At 41.4% G+C, this 23,501-nt stretch overlaps 1 protein-coding gene across 2 annotated transcripts in view; it reads right to left on the bottom strand.

The window, feature by feature from the left end:
- Positions 1–7,413: 7,413 nt before the first annotated feature.
- CASP7 (caspase 7) overlaps positions 7,414–23,501 on the bottom strand; it is a 43,522-nt gene continuing 27,434 nt past the window's right edge. For both annotated transcript variants that reach the window (XM_023729956.1, XM_023729955.1), the window contains 5 exons: positions 14,388–14,527; positions 13,596–13,724; positions 12,036–12,211; positions 10,363–10,492; positions 7,414–8,150 (listed from right to left, as the gene is read on the bottom strand). In XM_023729956.1, coding sequence (XP_023585724.1) covers positions 7,927–8,150; positions 10,363–10,492; positions 12,036–12,211; positions 13,596–13,724; positions 14,388–14,527 — 799 coding nt within the window. In that variant the 3' untranslated portion in view covers positions 7,414–7,926. The remainder of the gene's footprint in view (positions 8,151–10,362; positions 10,493–12,035; positions 12,212–13,595; positions 13,725–14,387; positions 14,528–23,501) is intronic.

The following is a 23,501-nucleotide window of genomic DNA, read 5'->3' as shown; positions in this document are numbered from 1 at the left end:
TGAGAGGGATCTCCGTTCCCACTGGGTATGTGGCTGTTAGGTGCTGGTTGATTAATTATGCCTAATTCTTATCTAGTATTCTAGCTCACACCCAGATCTCCTGATTTTTAAAATGGCCATGCTCTTTTGCCCTTAGTACGTGTGTTATTTTAAAATCTTTTAAAATATTTAGGATTTTTTTTAAAGCAGATGCAATATTTTCGTCTTTACAATTTCTCTCTTCCCTTGTTTTCCTTTTTCTTCCTCTTCGCCTTTTACAATCCAGCCTCTGTAAAGGGTATAGCTATTCCTTAGGATCCTCTCCAGGCTCAAAGTTTCTAAACTGTTCAACTCATCTGTTCCCAGGTGTATTCTACCGCTGGCTTGAAACCCCTGACTGCAAACTGAAATCAACTGGGGAGATTTAACAATATGGATTCCTAGGTCCCATGACTCCGAGATTCTTAATTGTGTGGGGGAACAGCATAGTCACTGGGGTTATAAAAACTCTCCAGGTGATTCCAACATTTAGCCACGGTTGAGAACCATGGCAACTAGTCCCTTCGCTAGCATCTTTAGTACCCCTTTTATGAATAACACCGCCTCCCCGCCCCAGAATCCTTGACACTTTCCTGGTTGTTGTTGTTAGTTGCCACCTAATGGATTCTACTAGGCTTGACTCTCCAAACTTTAGGTTAGCAGTCAAGCACAAACTGTGCCAAATTAACGAAGACTTGGCTCTTACTTGATGACTCTGTGTTTTGCTAACAACACCCACCAAAGGAAACTTCTCCTTACTTGATTTTATAGCTCTTTGGAGTTTGCAGAGCCTTTTCTGCCTATTAGTTCTCTGGTCCTCCCAACACACCTGTGAGGTGGGCATTCAGGGCCAAGATGAGGAAAATGCAGCTGGAATAATGGTCTGCTGAACTTACTCAGCTAGGGTTGCCACATTTAGCAAAACAAAAACAAAACAACAAACGAAACAAAAGAAAAACTCACCCAAACAGAATGTCCAGTTGAAGTGGAATTTCAGATAAACAACAAATAATTTTCTAGTATAAGTATGTTTCATGATCTGTTTGGGACCTACTTATGCCAAAAAAGTCCTCATTGTTTATCTGAAATTCCAATTTAACTGGGCATCCTGTATTTTATCTGGAAACCCTACATTCAGCACCCATTCCTCTTCTGAATGTCAGGTTAGTAGCTACGCTACTCTCTTGCCTGCCTATGAGTCTCCTAGCTCCTTGAGGACATCAGCTCTTCTTGGTCCACGTTCTTTCTCTTCTCTGCATGGGTAACCATTATCCTCAAAAAGAGCCTCTTCTGCATATTAGAATTCACTTGTACCTCTTTTTTTTTCTTCCTAATCACCTTTCTGTGCCATAAATTACTTATAAGGTCAAAAAATCAAAAACTAAACCCATTGCTGTCACGTCAATTCTGACTCATAGTGACCCTACAGGGCAAAGTAGCACTGCCCCATAGGGTTTCCAAGGAGCAGCTGGTGGATTTAAACTGCTGATCTTTTGGTAGCAGCCATAGCTCTTAACCAATGTGCCACCAGGACTCCTACAAGGCCAGGCTGGTTTAAAAACACAAACAAACATTTATTGGTTTATTTGTATTCCAGGCATCGTGTAAGTGCTTTGCACTCATGACTTCATTTACTCTTCACAAGAAGACCCTTTGAGGTCAGCACCATGTCTGTTCCCATTTTACAGATGGGAAACCATAGGTTTCAAGAGGAGATTAAGCAACTCCTCAAAGTCATACAACTTGGGAGTGATAAAGCTGGGATTTGAACCTGGGGCTGTCTGACTCCAGAGCCTTTATTCTTAACCAGTGTGCTATGACAACAAGAAGATGGCACTGAGAGCCCTATGGCTTTGCTATTCAGTTTTGCAGCTTGTTCAATAGAGCTTTCTGAAGCTCGTGGGGTTTGGAGCATCCACTGGATAAACCTCTTCCATCCCACGTGGGTGGCTTGGGAGATTAAAAATGTTGACAATATAGCAATCTATAAGATGCATACATATTCTTAGAGAATTTATTTTTAACCCTGAAAAAAGAAGTGTCACCCACAAGGCTCTTGAAGAAAGACTTCAGCAGCCATTGCCAGCGAAGTAAACACGAAACCAACCCAGAGACAATGTTCTTTAAACACATTTGCGGAGGCTAAGGGGCAAATAATTTATGTGGATTCTGGGTGACCAGCCACAAATATAATGTGTCAAAGAAGCTTTGTTTTTGAAGTGTTCCACATCTTTTTTGTATAAGCGGCCCCCGTGCTTTAGCAGTTTGTAAATATCTGTGCAATTAATGTATGCTGGCAAATGTCTCAAGAGGGAAGCAGGCTTCACAACGGCAAGCAAAATTGTGATTAGCAACACAAAAGAAAAAGAATTTGTCTTTCTCATCTCAGTGCTTAAAAACTGCCAGCACTTAATACAGCTGGAAGCTTTAGAAAAGATAATTTGCAAAAGCAGATTCTCCTAAGCTTTTAAGAGTTGGTCCTATACCCTGGGATAAAAAACACTCATTTGAGAATTATTTGTTCCCTTCCCTACTTAACAACACAAATCCAGAAAATATTAATTATGAAAAGTGATGTAGAGGAAAGTTCCTTTAAAAATGCTGGTAATGTTAAAGGGAGCATTTTGCATTGTGGCACCTACGAGGTATTGAAGGAGGGGAAACATGAGTGGCCCATTCTAGCTAGAAATGATTGCCTAAGTGATTGGAGAGGACTAGAGAAGAGGTGCGCCCGCTGACAGCAGCTGGAGAAGGAGCCAGTGCACCTGGCCCATTCACTGAGTGCTGTCTGCTGCTCCACTCCTCCCTTACACTTCCCAGGCCCCTCAAAGACATGCCCTGGGCTTGAAGTTCCTGCTCCGCCTCTGGAAGTTCTTGGGGAAGAGTGCCCTGGTTCTGAGAGTCTTTGAGCCCTGAATCCTTGGCCATTTGCTCTGGGGGCCGGGTGATTAGCCATGTCTGCCAGTAGCCCATGCATTGCTCACCCTTTTGTGGTCTTTCCAGCCATTTAATTCAGTCTTTACTGCCACTCATGCTGGTTTGGGAGGAGCCTCTTTGTATCAGTATGGAGCACGTTGACCTAGGACTACTTACATCAGAATCTCCAGGCAGGCTTGTTAAACATGTAGACTCCTGATTTCCAACCCTTCCACCCCCCCCACCCCCAAAAAACCAAAAACAAACGAGTTGCCGACAAGTCGATTCCGACTCATAGCAACCCTATAGGACAGGGTTGAACTGTTCCATAGGGTTTCCAAGGAGTGCCTGGTGGATTCAAACTGCCGACCTTTTGGTTAACAGCCAAACTCTTAACCATTATGCTACCAGGGTTTCCAATTTCCAACCCTGACTTAATGAATCACAAAGGACTGGGGTGGGATGTAGGAATCTGCTTTGTAAACAGGTCCTCCAGGATTCTCAGGCACCCAATGCTAAAGCTTGAGAATCACTTGAATAAAGAGTATCTTCTATTTGTTAACCTAATTCCCTCTTCTTTTCTGCCTTATTGGGAGGCTAAAATGGAAAAAGAATAGGTATTTCTTCTGGGAAACCCTCTCTCTGAATCCCTAGGCATGGGGACACTCCCTCTTCTGTATTCCAGAGCAATGCATGTGCAATTCTGTTAGAGCACTGGCCCAATTTAATGGAATGGTTTGTTTACCTCTTCATAGGCAAGCATCATTTCTTGACCATCTTAGTCCCAACCCTAAAACAATGCCTGGCATTTAGTAAAAAACAAAACAGCCAAAAACCAACTGAATCATGGCAACCAAACGTGTGTCAGAGTAGAACTGTGCTCCATAGGGTTTTCAGTGGCTGATTTTTTCAGTAGATCTCCAGGCCTTTCTTCCGAGGTGCCTCGGGGTAGACTCGAACTTTTGACATTTCAGTTAGCAGCTGAGCTTAACCATTTGTACCACCCAGGTACTCTTTAAATGTTTGCTGCATAAATCAGTCTTTGGTATGATTCCTGGACTTCTGGGAGACCTCACTTTGAAAGGCATAGACTAGAAGACGTGCTCAAGGAAACAGTCCTTGAGGCAGAAAGAGCAAATGGAGGGTCCGGTACCCCTTCCCCCATTCACGTTTTTCCTTGGGCCTCACAATGTCATTGTCTTATCATTGTCATCTTTGATAGCTACCATTTATTAAGCACTTTGTGCCAGCATTGCACTTAAGCACTTCACGTGCATTTTCTCATTTAATCTTCCCAGCATCGCTATCCTCGTGTGTCAAATGAGAAAACTGAAGCTACACAAGGATTTCTTAAGGTTCCACGAGTATTAAATGGTCAAAGGGCAGAGCTGGGATTAGAGCTCAGATCAGACTGACAGCCTAATTTTTAAACACTAGTGGTAAAAGGCACCTCTGCCAGCCCTGGAGCCTCAGAATAGTTTGATGCTGTGCCGATTGAGTTATGCCTTAAACAACTTAAGCTCGGAGTGGCAGTTTAGATCAAACCTATCAGGCCGTTTACACTTGCCTCTCTTTACCAAATCCTTCCTGAACCTCATGCCATCTGCCTGGGTCAGACTGTCAAGGCTCAAGAAATGCTCAGCCTTATAAATCTGCAGCCATGACCCCATGTGCCTTCCAAATTCAAATACTTTGACATACTTTGGCTTTAAATACTTAAAACAAATGTATTAGAGTATGTCATAAATATTTATAGTGCCATATAAACCAAAAGTCACGCCAAAGCCAACTCATCATTATTTGGCTTTTGCATTTTCAAATGTCGGTCACGTACTTTTAGAGGGCTGTTCAGGCACGAACCTGTAAGCTAATGGAGTTTCCATGTCCACGTCAGTACTGTGGTGGTGGCTGGGGCATTCCAAATACCTCCTTGATGTCTTTGTGTTAATGATTTATGAATCAAAATGAATTATTTGCCATCTGATCCAAAAAAACGCGCTGAGGTTTATGAGAAGGGTGATCTATGGCCCGAGGGCACACCGGCAGGGAGACAGAATTCTCTGGGTGCCCAGTGTGCTCTGAGGACAGGTGGGGAGAGACATACTCCGAGGCTTCAATCACAACAGCTCCTGCCAACGAAAACACGCAAGGAATGACTTCCTTAATCCCCTTCTGTTTATGAAGGCATTTTAAAGGCTGCAATTCACATTCTCAGACACTCTGAGAACACATAAACAGTTCTATCACTCGGCAGAAGGCTCATTTAAAGTGGAAAAAGGCATAAAACATAGAAACTATACCATATAAACTGGGAGCATCGTAGTTTGCTGTTGTTCAGGTTTTAATAGTTTATTTTTAGCAGTTTTGAGTTACCGAAAGTTGTTCAGAAAGTAGAGCTCTTCTACACCCCTTTTGCTCCTGCGTCATACAGTTTTAAAAAGGGGGCTTTGCTGAAAGTTCAGAGATGCTTGAAAGCCATGTCTTCTTTGAAAGCTCCAAAACATATTAAGTTCTTTCACTAATTCTTATTAGGCATGAACTATGCTACCAGCTCTGTGTTCCTTCCAGTTAGTCGCTGTCATAGATTGAATTGTGTCCTCCAAAAATATCTGTCAACCTGGCTAGGTCATGATTCCCCGTACTGCATGATTGTTTACCATTTTATCATCTGATGTGATTTCCCTATGTGTTGTAAATGCTATCACTATGATGTAATCAGATGGATTAGCCATAGTTCTATTGATGAGGTCTACAAGATTAGATAGTGTCTTAAGCCAATCTCTTTTGAGATATAAAAGATAGAAGTGAGCAGAGAGACATGGGGACCTCATACCACAGCGCCGGGAGCAGAGCGCGTCCTTTGCAGTTCCTGCGCTGAGATGCTCCCAGACCAAGGGAAGACTGATGCATCACAAGGACCTTCCTCCAGAGCCAACATAGAAAGCCTCCCCCTGGAGCTGATGCCCTGAATTTGGACTTGTAACCTACCAGACTGTGACAGAATAAATTTCTCTTTGTTAAAGCCATCCACTTGTGGTATTTCTGTTACAGCACTAGATGACCAAGATAGTAGCTAAGTGCGTTTCATAGTTGGCACCACCTGGAGACTACACATTTCTATGATAGGGACAATGAATAGAATGGTCTACTTTCCAAAGAAGAATGGTCTGAGAATTCTGGGAACAGTAGGGTACATGGTTGTTCTTCCAAATACATAATCTCTACTGAAATTTTGAACACTGGTATATTTTAGATGGCAGGAAGCCAGGGACAAGTCTCATAAACAGGCCATCAATTAGCTTTCTTACTGAAAAAAAACCAAAACAAAACTTTTATAGTATCTGATTTTGTTGCCCATCACAAACAGCTTTATAAATTGATCGACCCTTTATGTGAAGAGTATTGGCTTCCTAAATGATTATTTGCTCATTATTTTATCAGTGTTTGAACTTCAAAAGAAAAACTGTTATATCTGTGTTGAGGTCAAGTCAGTAGGTCAGTTTTTAGGCTGTTTTCTCATTTCCTCATGGCCATAAGTAACTTCAAAACGAAAGCAAACAGAGGTTAAGAATCAAGCAATCACATTTTAATCAATAAACACGAACACTCGCTTATTAACCAATTAGAATAAAATAGTAATTTATCCAAGAATTCAAAAGATACCACCACCTTGGAAACAAAGCGCAAGAATCTTCGCCATAAACTCTTCCCCACTTACAGAATTAGAAGTAACAAAAATTTACTCAGAATAAGGCTTGGAATAATCTAAAAATTTCCAAGTATATTTTAAAGCTAAAGTGGATTATTTTGCACTTAGTGGGAAATACGTAGATATCTGACAACTCAGTGAATAAAACTATTACATGGATGAACTGTTGAACATCAGGGGAAGAGATTAATTATATCCACATCATGTGCCAGGTTTATACCCATTTATTGCTTCTCCTCTGCCTCCCTACCCCTTGCTCTGCTCTGTACCACAGGAAATCATGTTTCCTAGGCCCTGTGCCAGCTGGCTTCCAGGTAGGGATGGGATGGTAAGGCACTGGTGGATGGCCAGAGGGCAGAATGGGTGAAATCAGGGTATTTCTCTATATCTGATTTGGCTTTAGCACTGGCTTCATCACAGGTGGTGGCTTTGTCCCTGTCATGGCTCCATTTTCCACACTCCCTCCCTGCTTCTATCTCCCTCTGGGAAACCTCCCTCACAATGCTAGCTCCTGTGGACGGCCCCAGCTTCTCAACTTTGGGTACCATACCTCCTCTCATTATCCTTATAGCCATAGGCATGGTAACAGCTTCATGCCGTTTAGCTTTTCTTTTTCATGTGTGAATCAATTTCCTGTATTAAATTCCCTCTGTCGAAACACCTAGAATGGTACTGCTTTCTTGACTCGATCCTGACTGATACATATTAGAATCACTAGATTTTTTTTTTTTTTTTCTCTAACTTATCAGGGCATTTTTTTGGATTGCAGATTGCCCTACGCCAATCAAAAAAAAAAAAAAAAAAAACACTCAAACCACACTCAATACCCATTTCCTGCAATATAGATGAATGAATATCCCCTCAGCTGTTTTTTTGTCAAGTACTGGGATTCTCTTTGCCAGGTGCAAATTGAATCTTATTTTCTACCAACGTCACCACCAATCATGGTGGACACAGCCAAGAGTCAACTCAGGAGGTCATTTTTGTTGTATGTACTAAGTGTGATAACAAGAAGTAATACAAACAGAAATTAATCTTAAGAGGAAACTACAGTCATCCAATTAATAACATCGTAAGAAACGAGTCTCTGCAAAGTCAGAGAAACGTAAGACAGCACCAAAAAGTTTCTTCCCCTGTTGGATCAATAATATTCCTGAAATTAAAATCCCTTAGAAGTTCTGGAGATTTCAACAGCCTCAAAAAAAAAAAAAAAAAAAAATCTGATTCACCAATGAGTGACCCATAGATTCTTGGCGAGAGCACACCCACGGGATGGTTATTTTTCAGAAGTAGAGTTCCTTGGTGAGCATTGAGACCACACACGGGATCTGCTTCTTCTTGTGGAACTGTGGGACATTAGACTGGGATTCAAAGTCCCTGGCCACCATGAAGTTCACTCTGGTGAGGATCTGCATGATCTCCAGGTGTTTCCCGTGCTCATTCAGGACGGAGCAGAGGGCCTGCACAAACCAGGAGCCTCTTCCTGAGTTCCTCCAAGAGTAATAGCCTTGAATAGAAGAGAAAGGAGCGGATCAAACCGATTGGTCAGGGCTCGAACTCAGCACTGAGAATGAGCTCTGGGGCCTTCACACCTGCTTTTCTGAATACATTTCACTCTACTTTGCATGTGAGTCATGAATATGAGGTTGCTGTGCTAAGATGCTCAACAAATGCTTTTTGTGTTCCAGCATGAAATCCTGTAACATCCAACATCAGTAAGCACGAACGCTGGTGGATATTGCAGGGAACTCTATCAATTTTGATAGAGGCACCCATGTGATATATAACAGATACCTATGTGAGTATGAGATAAATCTGCACATAGCGTTTTCCCAAGGAAATGTAGAACCTACTCCGGAACTCTGGGAATTCCTCACCATCCTTTTGGGGATGAATGCTACTTTCTAACCCAAGCACAGAGAAAGAAACTTGCAGGGGACCACTTGGAGAATTTTGAGATATGCTCCTGCTGCTGGGGGACATAGAGAAATAGGGCCTGGTTTCTGCTGAAGAAATCTAGAGGCAAGACATGGGCTAAATGACCAACTGCCTTAGCACTGGTCTAAGGGTTGGAGACCTGCTGCCCTGGATGGCCAGCTCTGCCAGGGCAAGGGATGTCTATGGCAGAGAGCTGGTTTTCGGGCTGTCCTGGGTCCTGGCAAGGGGACCTCAGCAAAAAGAGGCTGTACGTTTACCATGGAGGATGCCCAGGAGCTGAGGAAGGAATCACAATGCAACCCAGGAATGAGATGCAAACCCTCAGGCAAGCAACTGCAGGAGCAGGGGCCCAGGGGACCCAGGAACTCAGGAAAGCACCCAGCATTGATCATCTGACTGCTCAGAGCACCAACAACCCAACTGAGTTTTTCTACACAAATATATGCTTCCGTTATACTACCTCCCTTTCGTAAGCAGTTACCAATTTATCAGCTGCCGTTGAGTAGATTCTGACTCATGATGACCCAATGTCTGTCAGAGTAGAACTGTGCTCCACAGGGTTTTAAATGGCTGATTTTTTGGAAGCAGACTGCCAGGTCTTCCTTCTGAGGCACCTCTGGGTGGACTCAAACCTCCAGTGTTTCTGTTGGCAGTCGATCGTGTTAACTGTTTACACTATCCAGGGACTCCTTCATGAGCAGTGAGACCAAATTATTTTCTATCTTATAAGATCCTTAAAACACACTGACCTGTTTACTGTAACCACTACCTTTGTTATCAAGCACTTGACAAGATCACTAGTCCAGTCGGAAGAATTCTAAATTGTAGTGGTTTTTACCCAAAACAAAGGAAGGGCTTTCACTGAACACTCAGGCAAACACAGTGTTTGGGAACTGAATAAGCTTGCTGATTACTGGCATTTTCTGGTACTTGTTTACAGGGTAAAGTGGTCAGGACTCCTGGTCTGAGCCACAGCTTACTGTGTCCCCATATCTCCATCTGACCTTGGGCACATCACTTAAGCTCACCCAACTGCAATTTTTTTTTCCCACCTGTAAAATAAGGATAGCAATAACACTAGCTATCTGCAGTTACTGTGAGGATATGAAGGAGATGGCATGAAAAGCACTCTGTAAACTTAAAGCGCTATAGAAATGCTTATTCCTGTAATTAACAATAGCCACAGTAATAAAAATAAGAGAGCTCAGCTTTCCTGGGAAGAAAAGTAAATATATCCCTGCAGTAGGCAAAATAATGCTCCCCCTCAAAGATACACGCCCTAATCCTGGAGCCTGTGAATGTTTCCTTACATAGCAAAAAGGACTTGGCAGATGGGATTAAGGTTATGGGCCTTGAGATGGGGAGATTGTTCCAGATTATGCAAATTAGTCACAGGAGTCCTTAAAAGTGGAGAACCTGTCCTGGTTGTGGTCAAAGAGAGATGTTATGATGGAAGAAAGGTCAGGGAGATGTGAGGTTGCTGCCCCTGAAGATGGTACAAGAGGGCCACAAGGAATGTGGGTCATCTCTAGAAGCTTCTAGAAAAGGCAAGGAAATGGATTCTGCCCTAGTTACCAGAAAGGAACACAGTCTTGCCAACACCTTGATCTCAGTCCAGTGAAACCTGTGTCAAATTTCTGAAGTAAAGAACTCTAAAATAATAAATTTGTATTGTTTGAAGCCACTATGGTTGTGTTAATTGCTGCAGCAGCAATCAGAAACTGCATTTTGATGTTGGATTGGAATGGTTTAGTTAGCAGGCAGTGGGTGCAACTTGATACCTGGAACTGTGGAATAAGCGAAGAGGAAATCAGCTTCAACTGGAATCTTGTACTGGGGATTAGCATCTGTGTCACTGACACTCCCTGAGTCGGCCTGGATCCCATCATCCAACTCTGTCCCACGGCAAGCCTAAAATCAAAGCAGAGATTGCCTATGGAGTGGGAACGGAAACGTGTGTGTCATTCACTGCTGTCTCTGAGAACCGTGCTTAGCGTGTACTAAAACCCATTGCCGCCAAGTCAATTCCGACTCATAGTTGACACTGTTGAACAGAACAGAGAACTGCCCCATAGAGTTTCCAAGGAGCGGCTGGTGGATTTGAAATGTTGACCTTTTAGTTAGCAGCCACAGCTCTTAACCACTGTGCCACCAGGGCTCCAGGGCATGGACTAGGAGCTCAATAATGTGATGAATGAATGAATGAATGCTCTGTGAAATTACTAAGCAAAGCAAATAAAGCAATTGCAGTGTTCTTCAAAAGAGATATACAAAAGACCAGCAAGTATACTAAAAGGTGCTGAACGTCATGAGTCATTAGGGAAACGCACATCATAACCACGGCGAGATACCACTTCACACCCACTAGGATGGCTATTAAAAAAAAACAATCAGAAAATAGCAAGTGTTGGTGAGGATGTGGAGAGACTGGAACGCTCGTGCATTGCTGGTGGAAATGTAAAATCATACAGGTACAGCAGCTGTGGAAAACAGTTTGGTGGTTCCTTAAAAAGTTAAATATAGAATTACCATATGACCCAGTAATTCCACTCCTAGTTACAGACCCAAAAGAACTGAAAACAGTTACTCAAACACATGTACATGCATGTTCACAGCAGCACTATTTACAACTGCCAAAAGGTGGAAACAACCCAAATGTCCACTAATGGATGAATGGATAAACAAAATGTGGTATATATACACAATGCAGTATTATTCAGCCATAAAAAAAATGAAGTATTGATACATGCTAAAATGTGGATGGACCGCAAAAACATTACGCTAAGTGAAAGAAGCCAGGCACATTTATATGAACTATTCAGATGAGGAGAGCCCTGGTGGCACAGTGGCTAGGAGCTCAGGCTGCTAACCAAAAGGTCGGCAGTTTGAATCCACCAGCTGCTCCTTGGAAACACTATGGGGCAGTTCTACTCTGTCCTATAGGGTCACTGTGAGTCGGAATCCACTCAACGGCAACGGGTTTGGTTTTTTATCTATTATTCAGATGAGGTAAATCTGTAGGGACAGAAAGTAGATTGGTGGTTGCCAGGTGTTGGGGGTGGGGGTGTAGAGAGTGAATGCTTAATGGGTATGGGGTTTCCTTTCGGGGTGATGAAAATGTTTTGTTAACCATATAGAGGCGGTGGTTCCAAAACATTGGGAATACTAAATTCCACTAAACTGTTCACTTTAAAATGGTTTATTTTATGTTATGTGAATTTCACCTCAATTTAAAAAGTGCAGTGAAAAACAGAAGTATTGCAGTGTCTTAAAGAAAACATCACAATTGTGATCCACTGCAAATACATATGCCATCCATTTAAAAGGTAGAAAAACAAAGCCCCACATTCACACACCTCAACTGAAATAGCACGTGGACTTGTAAAAATGATGTAGTCACAGTAAATGTAATCTTCCCCCATTTTTAATTGCACTGGCATTGAAAAGTGGTTACCTGAATGAAGAAGAGTTTGGGTTTCTCTAAAAGCGTTTTGCATCTATCACCCCTAAAGCAGGCTGTCAAATCCTTTATGGGTGTCATTCCATCTGTTCCATAAATTAAGTTTTCTTCTCCATGGCTTAACATGATGCAGGCAAAGCAGGCTGAATTTGTATGGTCCTCTTCCGAAGCTGCAAGCAAGAGATGTGAACACTGAAAAGTCAGAACATCAGTCCCAAAGGATCTCAGGTAGAGTGTTCCCCTCCAGCCTTGCAGCTTTCAGTGGTTGAGGGAGAGGCACCGATACAGGAGGAGGAGCAGGTGGACCAGGTTCCTTTGGAGGGACTGGACTTCACCTGGGCCATTACTCTCAAACACTTGCCCTAAGTCCCATCGTACCCTAGATGGCATCCACTTGACGGCAATGGGTTTGGTGTAACCCATTAGACAGTGTGATGTAATAAAAAGCAGCTGTTCCAGAGGTGGAAGACCAGGGCTCAGTTTCACTTCTGCCCCTCCTAACTGTACATCTTTTATCTTCTCTAAAGTCTATCACTGAATTTATAAAATGGGCATGATAATATTCTGTTTTCCAACATCGCAAAGGTTGTGTTAAATATCTAATGAAGTAATGTGGGAACGTGCTTTAGAAAAAATAAAGTACTTCAGAAGTGTATTGGGATTATTAAAGGAGCCCTAGTGGCACAGTGGTTAAAGCACTTGGCTGCTAATTGAAAGGTTGGCAGTTCAAGCCCACCAGCAGCTTCGTGGGAGAAGAGACCTGGTAATCTGTTCTGTAAAGGTCACAGCACAGGAAACCCTATGGGGCAGTTCTACTGTCCTATTGGGTCGCTATGAGTCAGAATCCACTCGATGGCATACAACAACATGGGGATTATTATTCTTTACCTGCCACCAAAGACGAGGGAGACCCCCGGTGAGATGGATTGGCACAACAGCCACAATGACAGATCTGAGCATGCTGGTGATCCTGAGGATGATGCAGGACTCAGCAACGTTTTGTTGTGTTGTACATAAGGTCGCCATGGGTGGGAATCCACTGGAGAACATCTATCTATCCTATCTAGCTTACCTGTCTATCTAGCTTATCTACCTATTTAATCTATCAATCTAATCTAATGATCTTATCTGTCTATTTAAATCTATCCAGTCTATCCATCTCTAATCTATTGATCTTATCTATCTGTCTACCTATCTATCTTGTCTGTCTGTCTATCTATCTATCTGTATTTACCTGCAACCAGGGAAAGGCTTACAGTTATACTCCATTCTGGACAGAATGATATAGATTTGTTACTTCTTGAGGTATTACCCTTTTGAAACTGAGAGTATTCTGTATATTCTGCTGTCATTTAAACTGTCATCTTTTGATGGAGATATCTAAGTCCTCAAAGAGTCCTGCCTATCCCAGAGACAGGTCTGGAGTGGCCAAGAAGAAAAGACTTCCCACGCTGGAATTCCTCTGCCCTGCCAAGGTGTCCTCCCGAGGCCAGCGTGGGTTCTGCTCGCCTCGAGTGCAGGAAGAAGACAGAGGGAGGAGGGGTAAGCGCACACCTTGTTGAAGCAGGTTCTGCATCTTGCTACACGAGCAGTCGTTGTAGACGGTCACTTCAAAGCCCAGGCTTTTGAAGCACTTGAAAAGGGCCTCAGCATCTTTGTCCGTTCCATTCCGGGTGTCCATACCTGTGGGAACCAAGCAACAATTGTGGATGAGCAATCTCTGGCCAAACACCAGCATGTGGGTATCATCAAGAGTCCCTGGGAGATGCAAATGGTTAATGTGCTCTGCTGCTAACTGAAAGGTTGGAGGTTCAAGTCCACTGCGTGGCACCTTGGAAGAAAGGCATGGAGATCTACTTCCAAAAAATTAGCCATTGAAAACCCTGTGGAGCACAGTTCTACTCTGACACACATGGAGTCGACATGAGTCGGAGTTGACCGGAAGCCAACTGGTAGGGTAAAAAGGTATCGTCATGCCAGACACTGAATGCAGCTCCAGCGTAAATCCTTTGAGTATGCAGAATGCCTTCCAGGGTCACATTTTAAAGGAACAAATGAAATGAAAAGTGACTCCAAAGGACAGGGTCATTCAGCCTACCCACAAAAAGTGAGCCCCATCTTGATAATTCTCAGCTCTAGACAAGGCCAAACAGCTCCTATATTCTCCCCTTCATTCTTCGCCCTTTGGTCAAAGTCCTACATCAGCTAATACATACAGTGAGAGCTCAGACTGAAAGCTCCTGATTTCCTGGCATTCCTTTCCCCTGGAGGGGAATACATGTCTTGACACAAGTTAAAGGAAATGGAAGGGAACATAAAAGGCCAGACCATGTCCATAGCACCTACCTGTCATTTTATCAAAGTTCTTGTTGTTTATTATGATACATTTGCCCAACTTCTCGAAATTCATGTTATACTGATGTGCGGGCACACTTGCTTGGTCCCGGGTTATCTTGATCGGCTGTGCTGAGACATTTTTCTTCTTACTGGAGAAATATAAAGCTAGTCAGGGGCTATGAAAGAAGTCTGGACAGTAATAGCCTCTTGATTTTACTATGAAAGGACACTCCCAAGAAAGCCACCACCTGGGGTGGACAGCTGGTTGGTTGTTCATATTAAAAAGAAACCAAGGAACAGGGTTCTCTGCTGAACTTCATTAGATGCCAGAGAAATGCAAATGAAAATCACCACAAGATACCAGTGTACACTCACCAGAATGGCTACAATGTAAAAGAAACTGTGTGTTGTCCACCACGTTTAGCACCTGGAATTATCATAAACTGCTGATGGGAGCCTACTTCCTACAATCATTTTGGAAAACAGGCAGCGTCTACTAAAACTGAATTTACGCATAGCCTATGACCGAGCAATTCCACCCCTGGATATATACCCACAAGAAAGGCAAACACATGTTTACCAAAAGACAGGTCCACGAATGTTCACAGCAGTACTGTTTGGCAACAGTCCCTATTATTACAGTGTCCCTTAAAAAGATACGTTGAAGTCCCAACCACTGGCAATTAAGAATGTGACCCTGTTTGAAAATACGGTCTTTGAAGATGTTGTCAGTTAAATTTACACGAGGGCATACTGGAGTAGGGTGGGTCCTAATCCAGTAGAGAAGAAGGCCATGTGAAGACTGAGGCGTGATGCATCTACCGCTATACCACTAACGAAGGAACACCAAGGATCGCTGGTCATCACCAGAAGCTAGGTAACAGGCATGGAACTTATTCTACATCAGAGCCCTCAGAAGTAATCAACACAAGCTGACATCCTGATTTCAGACATCTAGCCGCCAGAACTGTGAGACAATGAATTTTTGTTCTTATAAGCCACCCAATTTGTGGTACTTCGTTACGGCAGCTGCAGGACACTCTTACAATCCCAAATAGAAAATAATCCAAATGTCTATTTACAGTAGAATGGGTAAATTGTTGTACAGTCATATAATGAAATATTATATAATAGTGAGTGAAAGAAGCCATATACAAAAGGGTACATCTTGTATGATTCCATTTCTATAAAGTTCAAAAATATAATCCCTGCTTTAGAAGTCATGACAGTGGTTTTCCCTATGCTGGGTGGCTTAGGGACTGGAAGGGGACAAAAGGACTTTCTCAGATGCTGGTCATATTCTGTTTCTGATCTGAGCGCTGGTTATATGGGCGTGTCAGCTGATGAAAATTCTTAAGTATGTGTACTTTTCTACATGGATTTTATAACTCGATACCATTTGTATTAAAAAGAAAAAAATGAATAGGGCAATGAAAAAAATAACGAGGCTCCTTCTATCCCCAACACTGTCTGGTTTACCAAAAGCATGGCACACAGACACTGCAGTTGGAGCATCAGACTTAATTTAGAGGCTAGAGAAAAAAATGTGGAATGATAGGGTCAGAAGCAGTCTTACTAGTCGTTCACTAAAATGTAAGCTCCATGAGAGAAGAGTTTTTTTATGAGTTCTGAAAATTGTTGAATCCCCAACTACTCAAACAATGCCTGGTACATAATAGCTGCTCCATAAATACGAATGAATGAATGGAGTTTTGTCCCCTTGTTTTATGGACAGGTAACCTGCAATCCGAGAAAGGCAGGGGTTTTCCAAGGTCTCATACCTAGTCCTCAGACTTCCATGTCAGAGTCCCAAAACTCTATGGCTTGGGTATTTGTTAGACTGATTCGCCAGCCAGTCTCCCAACACTCTTGCCTAAAGTTGGGAGAAGCAAAGTGTTAAGTGAAAACTAAGCTTATGTTACCTGACAAATGTGGGTCTAAAGGTATTTTACTCTGAGTTTTGCTTTAATTCAATCTTTTCTGTTGGAGTATCTCAGAATCCCTGAAGGGACATGGCCTTTCACCTCGGTCCAGATTACAGATTAGCTCTGTATGTCTAACCTTCAGGTTCCACACTGTCACTTTTATACTGCAACATGACTTCATCTTCCGCTTTCATGGGGCCAAATTTCTTCCATGGTATCACATGGGATCATTTTTGTTTTTAGACGATAAATACCCTGAATCTGCTTTGCAATCTTCGCTAAGCTCCTTTCTCCCTTTGCTTTCTGTATGGTCTACAGGGGTGATACCAGTTTTTTTTTTTTTAATTTAACATCTTTTCACGTGTTTATTTGCCATCCATATACCTTCTTTGGTGTAATGTTGCTTTATGTCTAATTTTTGTAAATTTTATTTATTTTGTTGTTGAGAATATACACGGCAAAACATACACCAATTCAACCATTTCTACACGTACAATTGAGTGGCAGTGATTGCATTTCTTCGACTTGTGCAACCATTCTCACCCTCCTCTGAGTTGTTCCTCTCCCATTAACATAAACTCCCTGCCCCCTACAGTTCCTATCTAATCTTTCGAGTTGCTGTTGTCACTTTGATCCCATATAGATAGTTCTTAAAGAGCATAATGCTCAAGACAGACCTTGTATACTAGATAAGCTAAACTATTGTTTGGTTTTAAGAAGACTTGGGGGGATATTTTTGGTTTAAAGTTTAAACGTCATCTCAGGGAAATAGTTTTGGAGGTTCATCCAGCCTCCACAGCTCCAGAAAGTCTGGAGTCCATAAGAATTTGAAATTCTGTTCTGCATTTTCCGTCTTTTTGATCAGGATTATTCTAGGGAATCTTTGATCAAAATGTTCATTAATGGCACGGAGCCAACATGGTGCTAAAGACAGGAGCACCATGACGTTCCTCTGCAGCAAAGACTCAAAAAACTAAGCAAAACAGATGCAAACATCAATCCTGGAACCCTAAGCATCAAACGAAGGAATAAAGAACTCGATTAAACACCAAATGAAATAAGAAACTGACAGAGAACAGAGAACAAGAGAGCTACAGAATGGAGGTCCCCTAGCAACTAACACGGCATGGATTCATCATCTTGGACAACGGCCAACAAGGGACACAGACAGGGAGTAAGAGAAGGCAACTTCATGGAGCTCCCAACAGGAGACAGAGCAGCTGGTAACCTGGGATACATGCTTTCCCACCCCAACCCTTCTTCCCTCTACACAGCCTTCACCACTTTCCAACGGGCCATGATGGCTTGGCTGGAGAGACAATAGCTGACTGCTGCCTGGGTCTGCCCTGCCCTCACAGCACCATTTGTTTATTTTTTGATTTTTTTTTTGTTGTTGTTGCTTCTGTCTCTCTCCCTTCCTCCCTTTCCTTTCTCCCGCCTAGCGAACTCCATGTGCTATCCCCTCCCCTTCTTGATGGGCTGTGATTTTTTGGTTTGTTTGCTTGTTGTTTTTGTTTGTTTCTTCTCTCTCTCCTTTCCTTCCCTTTGTTTCTCCTGTCCACACAGCCCTGTGCACTGCCCCTGCCCCTTCTTGAGGGGCCGTGCTGCACTGCTCTGCTGGAGTGTCACTGCAAATAGCCTCCATGGGTCTGTGCCGCCTTCACAGACCAGCTCCCTCAGTGCCATTTATTTATTTATTGTTTGTTTGTTTTCATTTTCTTTTGTTGTTGTTTCTTCTCTCTCTCCCTTCCTTCCTTTCCTTTCTCCCATCCACCTAGCCCGTGTGCCGCCCTCCCTTCTTAATGGACTGTGCTGTACCGCTTGGCTAGAGAGCCTCTGGCACATGGCCTCCCTGGGTCTATGCCGCCCCTACAGGCTGGTTCCCTCAGTGCCATATTTTTCATTTTTCTTTATTTTTCCCTTCTCCCTTTTCCTTCTCCCTCCCACCTAGGTCCTGTGCTGCCTCTGCCCCTTCCTGACAGGCCATGCTGTGCCACCTAGTGAGAGAGACATCAGCTTGCTTCCACCCCAAATCCACCCTGCACCCAATGGCCAGCTCCCCCCTACTATGTATATATATATACATATATATATATATATATGTGTATATATATATATATACACTTGTGGTTTTTATTTTTGTATTACTTTTTATTAATTTTTTTGTTTGTTGGTTTCTCCTTCCTCTTTCTACTCTTTCCTTTCTGTTCTCCCACTCACCTAGGCCCGTGTGCTGCCCACACCCCTTCTCGAAAGGCTGAGCCACATCACTTGGCTACAGAGTCACCGGCACACGGCCTCACCAGGTCTGTCCCGCTTCCACCCAACAAATCCATTTTTTTTACTTCAATTTTTTCCTTCATTTTCTTCTTTTTTTTGCTTTTGTTTCTCTCCTTTCACCTATCCACTTAGCTCTGCACATCACATTCTCTCCTTTCCCTCCTGCCTATCTGCACCATGCACCAAGTGCCACACCCCTGAGGGGCACCAACATGGTCCCTTGGACCTCACCCTGCACTGCCCCCAACCCTACCCGTCAGCCCAAGTTGATGCCGAAAAACTACCCATCCCTGCCCCTCCATCCCCGCTAGACCCGCCCTGCTGCACCATAGCTGAGTGACCAGCCCTGCCCACCTGGACAACGTGGTGAGAAGTATCATGCACACAGGTGAGCAAGGAACAAAACACACCCAGCCCGCCTGCCCAGACATAACCAAATAAAACCAAAAAGCAGGACAAAACAATCAAATCTACAATCAATAAACAAATAAAATAATTACTGAATGTTCCAGAGACAGCAGACAATATCGAAACATATTAAAAAAACCAGGAGAGGAGGGCTCCAGAAAGTGACCAAAATCAAACACCAGATGACCTTCTGCTAAAAGAAAAGGCACTGGAACCACCTCATAGGGAATTCAAAACTCTAATATTCAGTGTTCTCCAACAGATGAAGGAAAATGCAGCAAAAATAAGGAAAAAATAGACAAAATCATGGAAAATACATACAGAATCAGGGAAAAAACAGACAATACAATGGAAGAATTCAGAAAAATAATACATGAACAAAATATCAAAAATAAATAAGCAGCCAGAAAACATAAAAAGCCGCAATTAGAAATCCAAAAGATAAACAACAAGACTGCAGATATGGACAGTAAAATAGAAGGTTTTAGGAGCAATCTGAAATAATGGAAGACAGGCTCAGCGAAATTGAAGACAAATCCTTGGATACCACTTTGAGAAAAAAATCAAAGAAAAGAATGAAGAAAAATGAAGAAACCCTGAGAACAATGGGGGATACAATCAAAAGCAAAAATCTGCGTGTGATCAGACTTCCAGAACAGAGGGATAAAATGGGAAACACAGAGAGGATCACTGAAGATTTGCTGACAGAAAACTTTCCTAATATCATGAAAGATGAAAAGCCGACCAACCAAGAAGCTCAATAAACACCATACAGGATAGACCTCAAAAGAAAATCACCAAGTCATACCATAATCACACTCGCTAAAACCAAAGACAGAGAAAGAATCCTGAGAACAGCTCAAGAAAAACAAAAAGTCACATACAAAGGGGTGACAATAAGATGAAGCTCTGATTACTCAGCAGAAACCCTGCAGGTAAGAAGTCAAAGGGATGGCATATATAAAACCTTGAAAGAAAAAACTGCCAACCAAGAATAATAACTCTCGCTCAAATATGATGGCTAGATTAGGACATTCCCAGACAGACAGAAATTAAAGGAATATGGAAAAACCAAACCAAACTTACAAGAATTATTAAAGGGAGAACCAACAACATTAGACAACAACCTGAAGCTAGGACATAAGACAGCATCAACCAGGTACCAACCTAGATAATGAACTCTCAATGATAAAACTAAAAAATTTACAACAGGGAACCAGAGAGGTCAATCTGTTAATGACAACAATGTCAGAACAATAAAAAAGGGAATAATCGATGTAGGTATAGAACTTCCAAATGGAGAGGAAGTCAAGGCGATATTAAGTAATGAAAGACTGGTTTAAACTTAGGATGATAGGGTTAAATTCCAAGGTAACCACAAAGAAAATTAACAAACCTACTCATTAAAATAAAGAAGAAAAACATAAAGTCTCAGTAAACACAAAATCTACAAAAATGAAAGAAACAAAAAAATCAATCCACAAACAAAAGGAATTCAGCACAGAAGAATAAGAGGAACAAAGAAAACATCAGCACCACAAAAAAAAAAAGCGCTATAAAATGACAGCAATAAACTCACACCTATCAATAATCACACTGAACGTAAATGGTTTAAATGCACCCATAGACAGAGAGTGACAGAATGGATAAAAAAACAGGACACGTCAACATACTGTCTACAAGAGACACACCTTAGAAACAAGGCATAAATATATTAAAAATCAAAGGATAGTAAAAAATATATCCAGCAAACAACAACCAAAAAAGAGAAGGAGTGGCAATACTCATCTCAGATAAAACAGACTTTAAAACAAAATCCACCATAAGAAGGACATTATATAACGCTTAAAGGGAAAATCCACCACGAAGGCATAACCATAATAAATATATACGTATCCAATGGCAGGGCTCCAAAATACATAAAACAAACTCTAACAGCACTGAAAACTGACAGCTCCACAATAATAGTAGAAGGCTTTAACACACCACTCTTGGTAAAGGGCAGAACATCTATAAAGAAACTCAGCAAAGATACAGATGATCTAAAGGCCACAATCAGCCAACCTGACCTCACAGACATGTATAGAACACTCCACACAACAGCAGCAAATTACATTCTTTTTCAACGCACATGGAACATTCTCCAGAATAGACCACATCTTAGGCCACAAAGCAACTCTCAACAAAATCCAAAACACTGAGATAATACAAATCTTCTCTGATCACAGTGCCATAAAACTAAGAAATTAATTAACAGGAAGAGCAAGGAAAAAAAGAATCAAATACATGGAAACTGGATAACACCTTGTTTAGAAACCCCTGGGTAACAGAAGAAATCAAAGGTGGAATAAAAAAATTCCTAGAATCAAACGAGAATGAAAATACTTCATACCAAAACCTACGAGACACAGCAAAGGTCAATTTATAGCAATGGATGCACACATCAAAAAAGAAAGGGACAAAATCAAAACGTTAGCCATACAACTGGAACAAATAGAAAGAGAACAGCAAAAGAAGCCCATAGTTACCAAAGAAAGGAAATAATAAAGATCATAGCAGAAATAAATGACACAGAAAATAGAAAAATAATAGAAAGAATAAACAAAACCAAAAGTTGTCTGTTTGAAAGGATCAACAAAATCGACAAACCATTGGCCAAAATGACAAAAGAAAAACAAGAGAGGATGCAAATAACCCAAATAAGAAACGAAATGGGGGACATTACAACAGACCCAACTGAAATAAAAAGAATCATAACAGAGTACTATGAAAAACTATACTCTGACAAATTTGAAACCCTAGAGGAAATGGACAAATTTCTAGAAACACACTACCTACCTAAACTAACACAAACGGGAGGTCGAAAATCTGAACAGACTCATAACAAGAGATGAGATTGAAAAGGTAATAAAAAACTCTCCCAACAACAAAAAAGCCCTGGCCCAGATGGCTTCACTGGAGAATTCTATCGAACATTCAGAGAAGAGCTTGCATCAGTACTACTCAAACTATTTCAGAACATAGAAATAGTTTTGTATTCATTCTACGAAGCCTGCATAACCCTGATACGAAAACCAGGCAAAAACATCACAAAAAAAGAAAATCACAGACCAGTATCTCTCATGAATATAGATGCAAAAACTCTCAACAAAATTCTAGCCAATAGAATTCAGCATCATATCAAAAAAATAATACACTATGACCAAGTGGGATTCATACCACGTATGCAAGGATGGTTCAACATTAGAATATCAATCAACATAATCCACTACATAAATAAAACAAAAGAATCACATGATCATCTTAATCCACACAGAAAAGGCATTTAATAAAGTCCAACACCCATTCCTGATAAAAACTCAAAATAAGTATAGAAGGGAAATTCCTCGACATAATAAAAGGCATCTATACAAAAACCAACAGCCAACATCATTTTTAACAGAGATATCCTGAAAAAATTCCCTCTGAGAATAAGAACAAGACAAAGATGCCCTTTATCACCACTCTTATTTAAGATTGTGCTGGAAGTCCTAGCTAGAGCAATAAGGCAAGAAAAAGAAATAAAGGTCATTCAAATTGGTAAGGAAGAAGTAAAACTATCCCTATTTGCGGATGATATGATACTTTACATAGAGAACACAAAGGACCCCACAAGAAAACTACTGGAACTAATAGAAAGATTCAGCAGAGTAGCAGGATACAAGATCAACATACAAAAATCAGTTGAATTTCTATACACAAATAAAGAGAACTATGAAAAGAAAATCAGGAAAGCAATGCCATTTATAACAGCCCCTAAAAAATAAAATACTTACGAATTAATCTAACCAGGGACGTAAAAAACCTATACAAAGAAAACTACAAAATACTACTGCAAGAAATCAAACGAAACCTACATAAATGAGAAAATATACCATGCTCATGAATAGGTAGACTCAACAGGGTGAAAAATGTCAATTCTATCCAAAGCGATGTATAATGCAATCCCAATCCAAATATCAACAGCATTCTTTAATGAAATGGAAAAACTAAACATTAACTTCATATAGAAAGGAAACAGGCCCCAAATAAGTAAAGCACTACTGAAGAAAAAGAATAAAGTATGAGGACTCGCACTACCTGACTTCAGAACCTACTCTACAGCTATGATAGTCAAAACAACCTGGTATTGGTACAATGACAGACACATGGAACAACTGAATAGCATTGAGAACCCAGATGTAAATCCATCCACCTATGGCCACCTGACCTTTGACAAAGGCCCAAAGTCCATTAAATAGGGAAAAGACAGTCTTTTTTTTTTTTAACTGTACTTCAGGTGAAGGCTTACAGAACAAATAGTTACTCATAAAACAGTAGTACACATATTGTTTTATGACACTGGTTAACAACCCCACAACATGTCAACCCTCTAACTTCTCAACCATTTTTTTTTTTGGTGAAAATACACATAGCCAAAGATACACCATTTCAAAAATTTCTATATGCACAGTTCAGTGACATTGACTAC

This window comes from Trichechus manatus, unplaced genomic scaffold (genome assembly GCF_000243295.1).
Source record: "Trichechus manatus latirostris isolate Lorelei unplaced genomic scaffold, TriManLat1.0 scaffold00031, whole genome shotgun sequence".
NCBI classification, from domain to species: Eukaryota; Metazoa; Chordata; class Mammalia; order Sirenia; family Trichechidae; genus Trichechus; species Trichechus manatus.
This window is presented reverse-complemented; position numbering and strand designations above follow the sequence as displayed.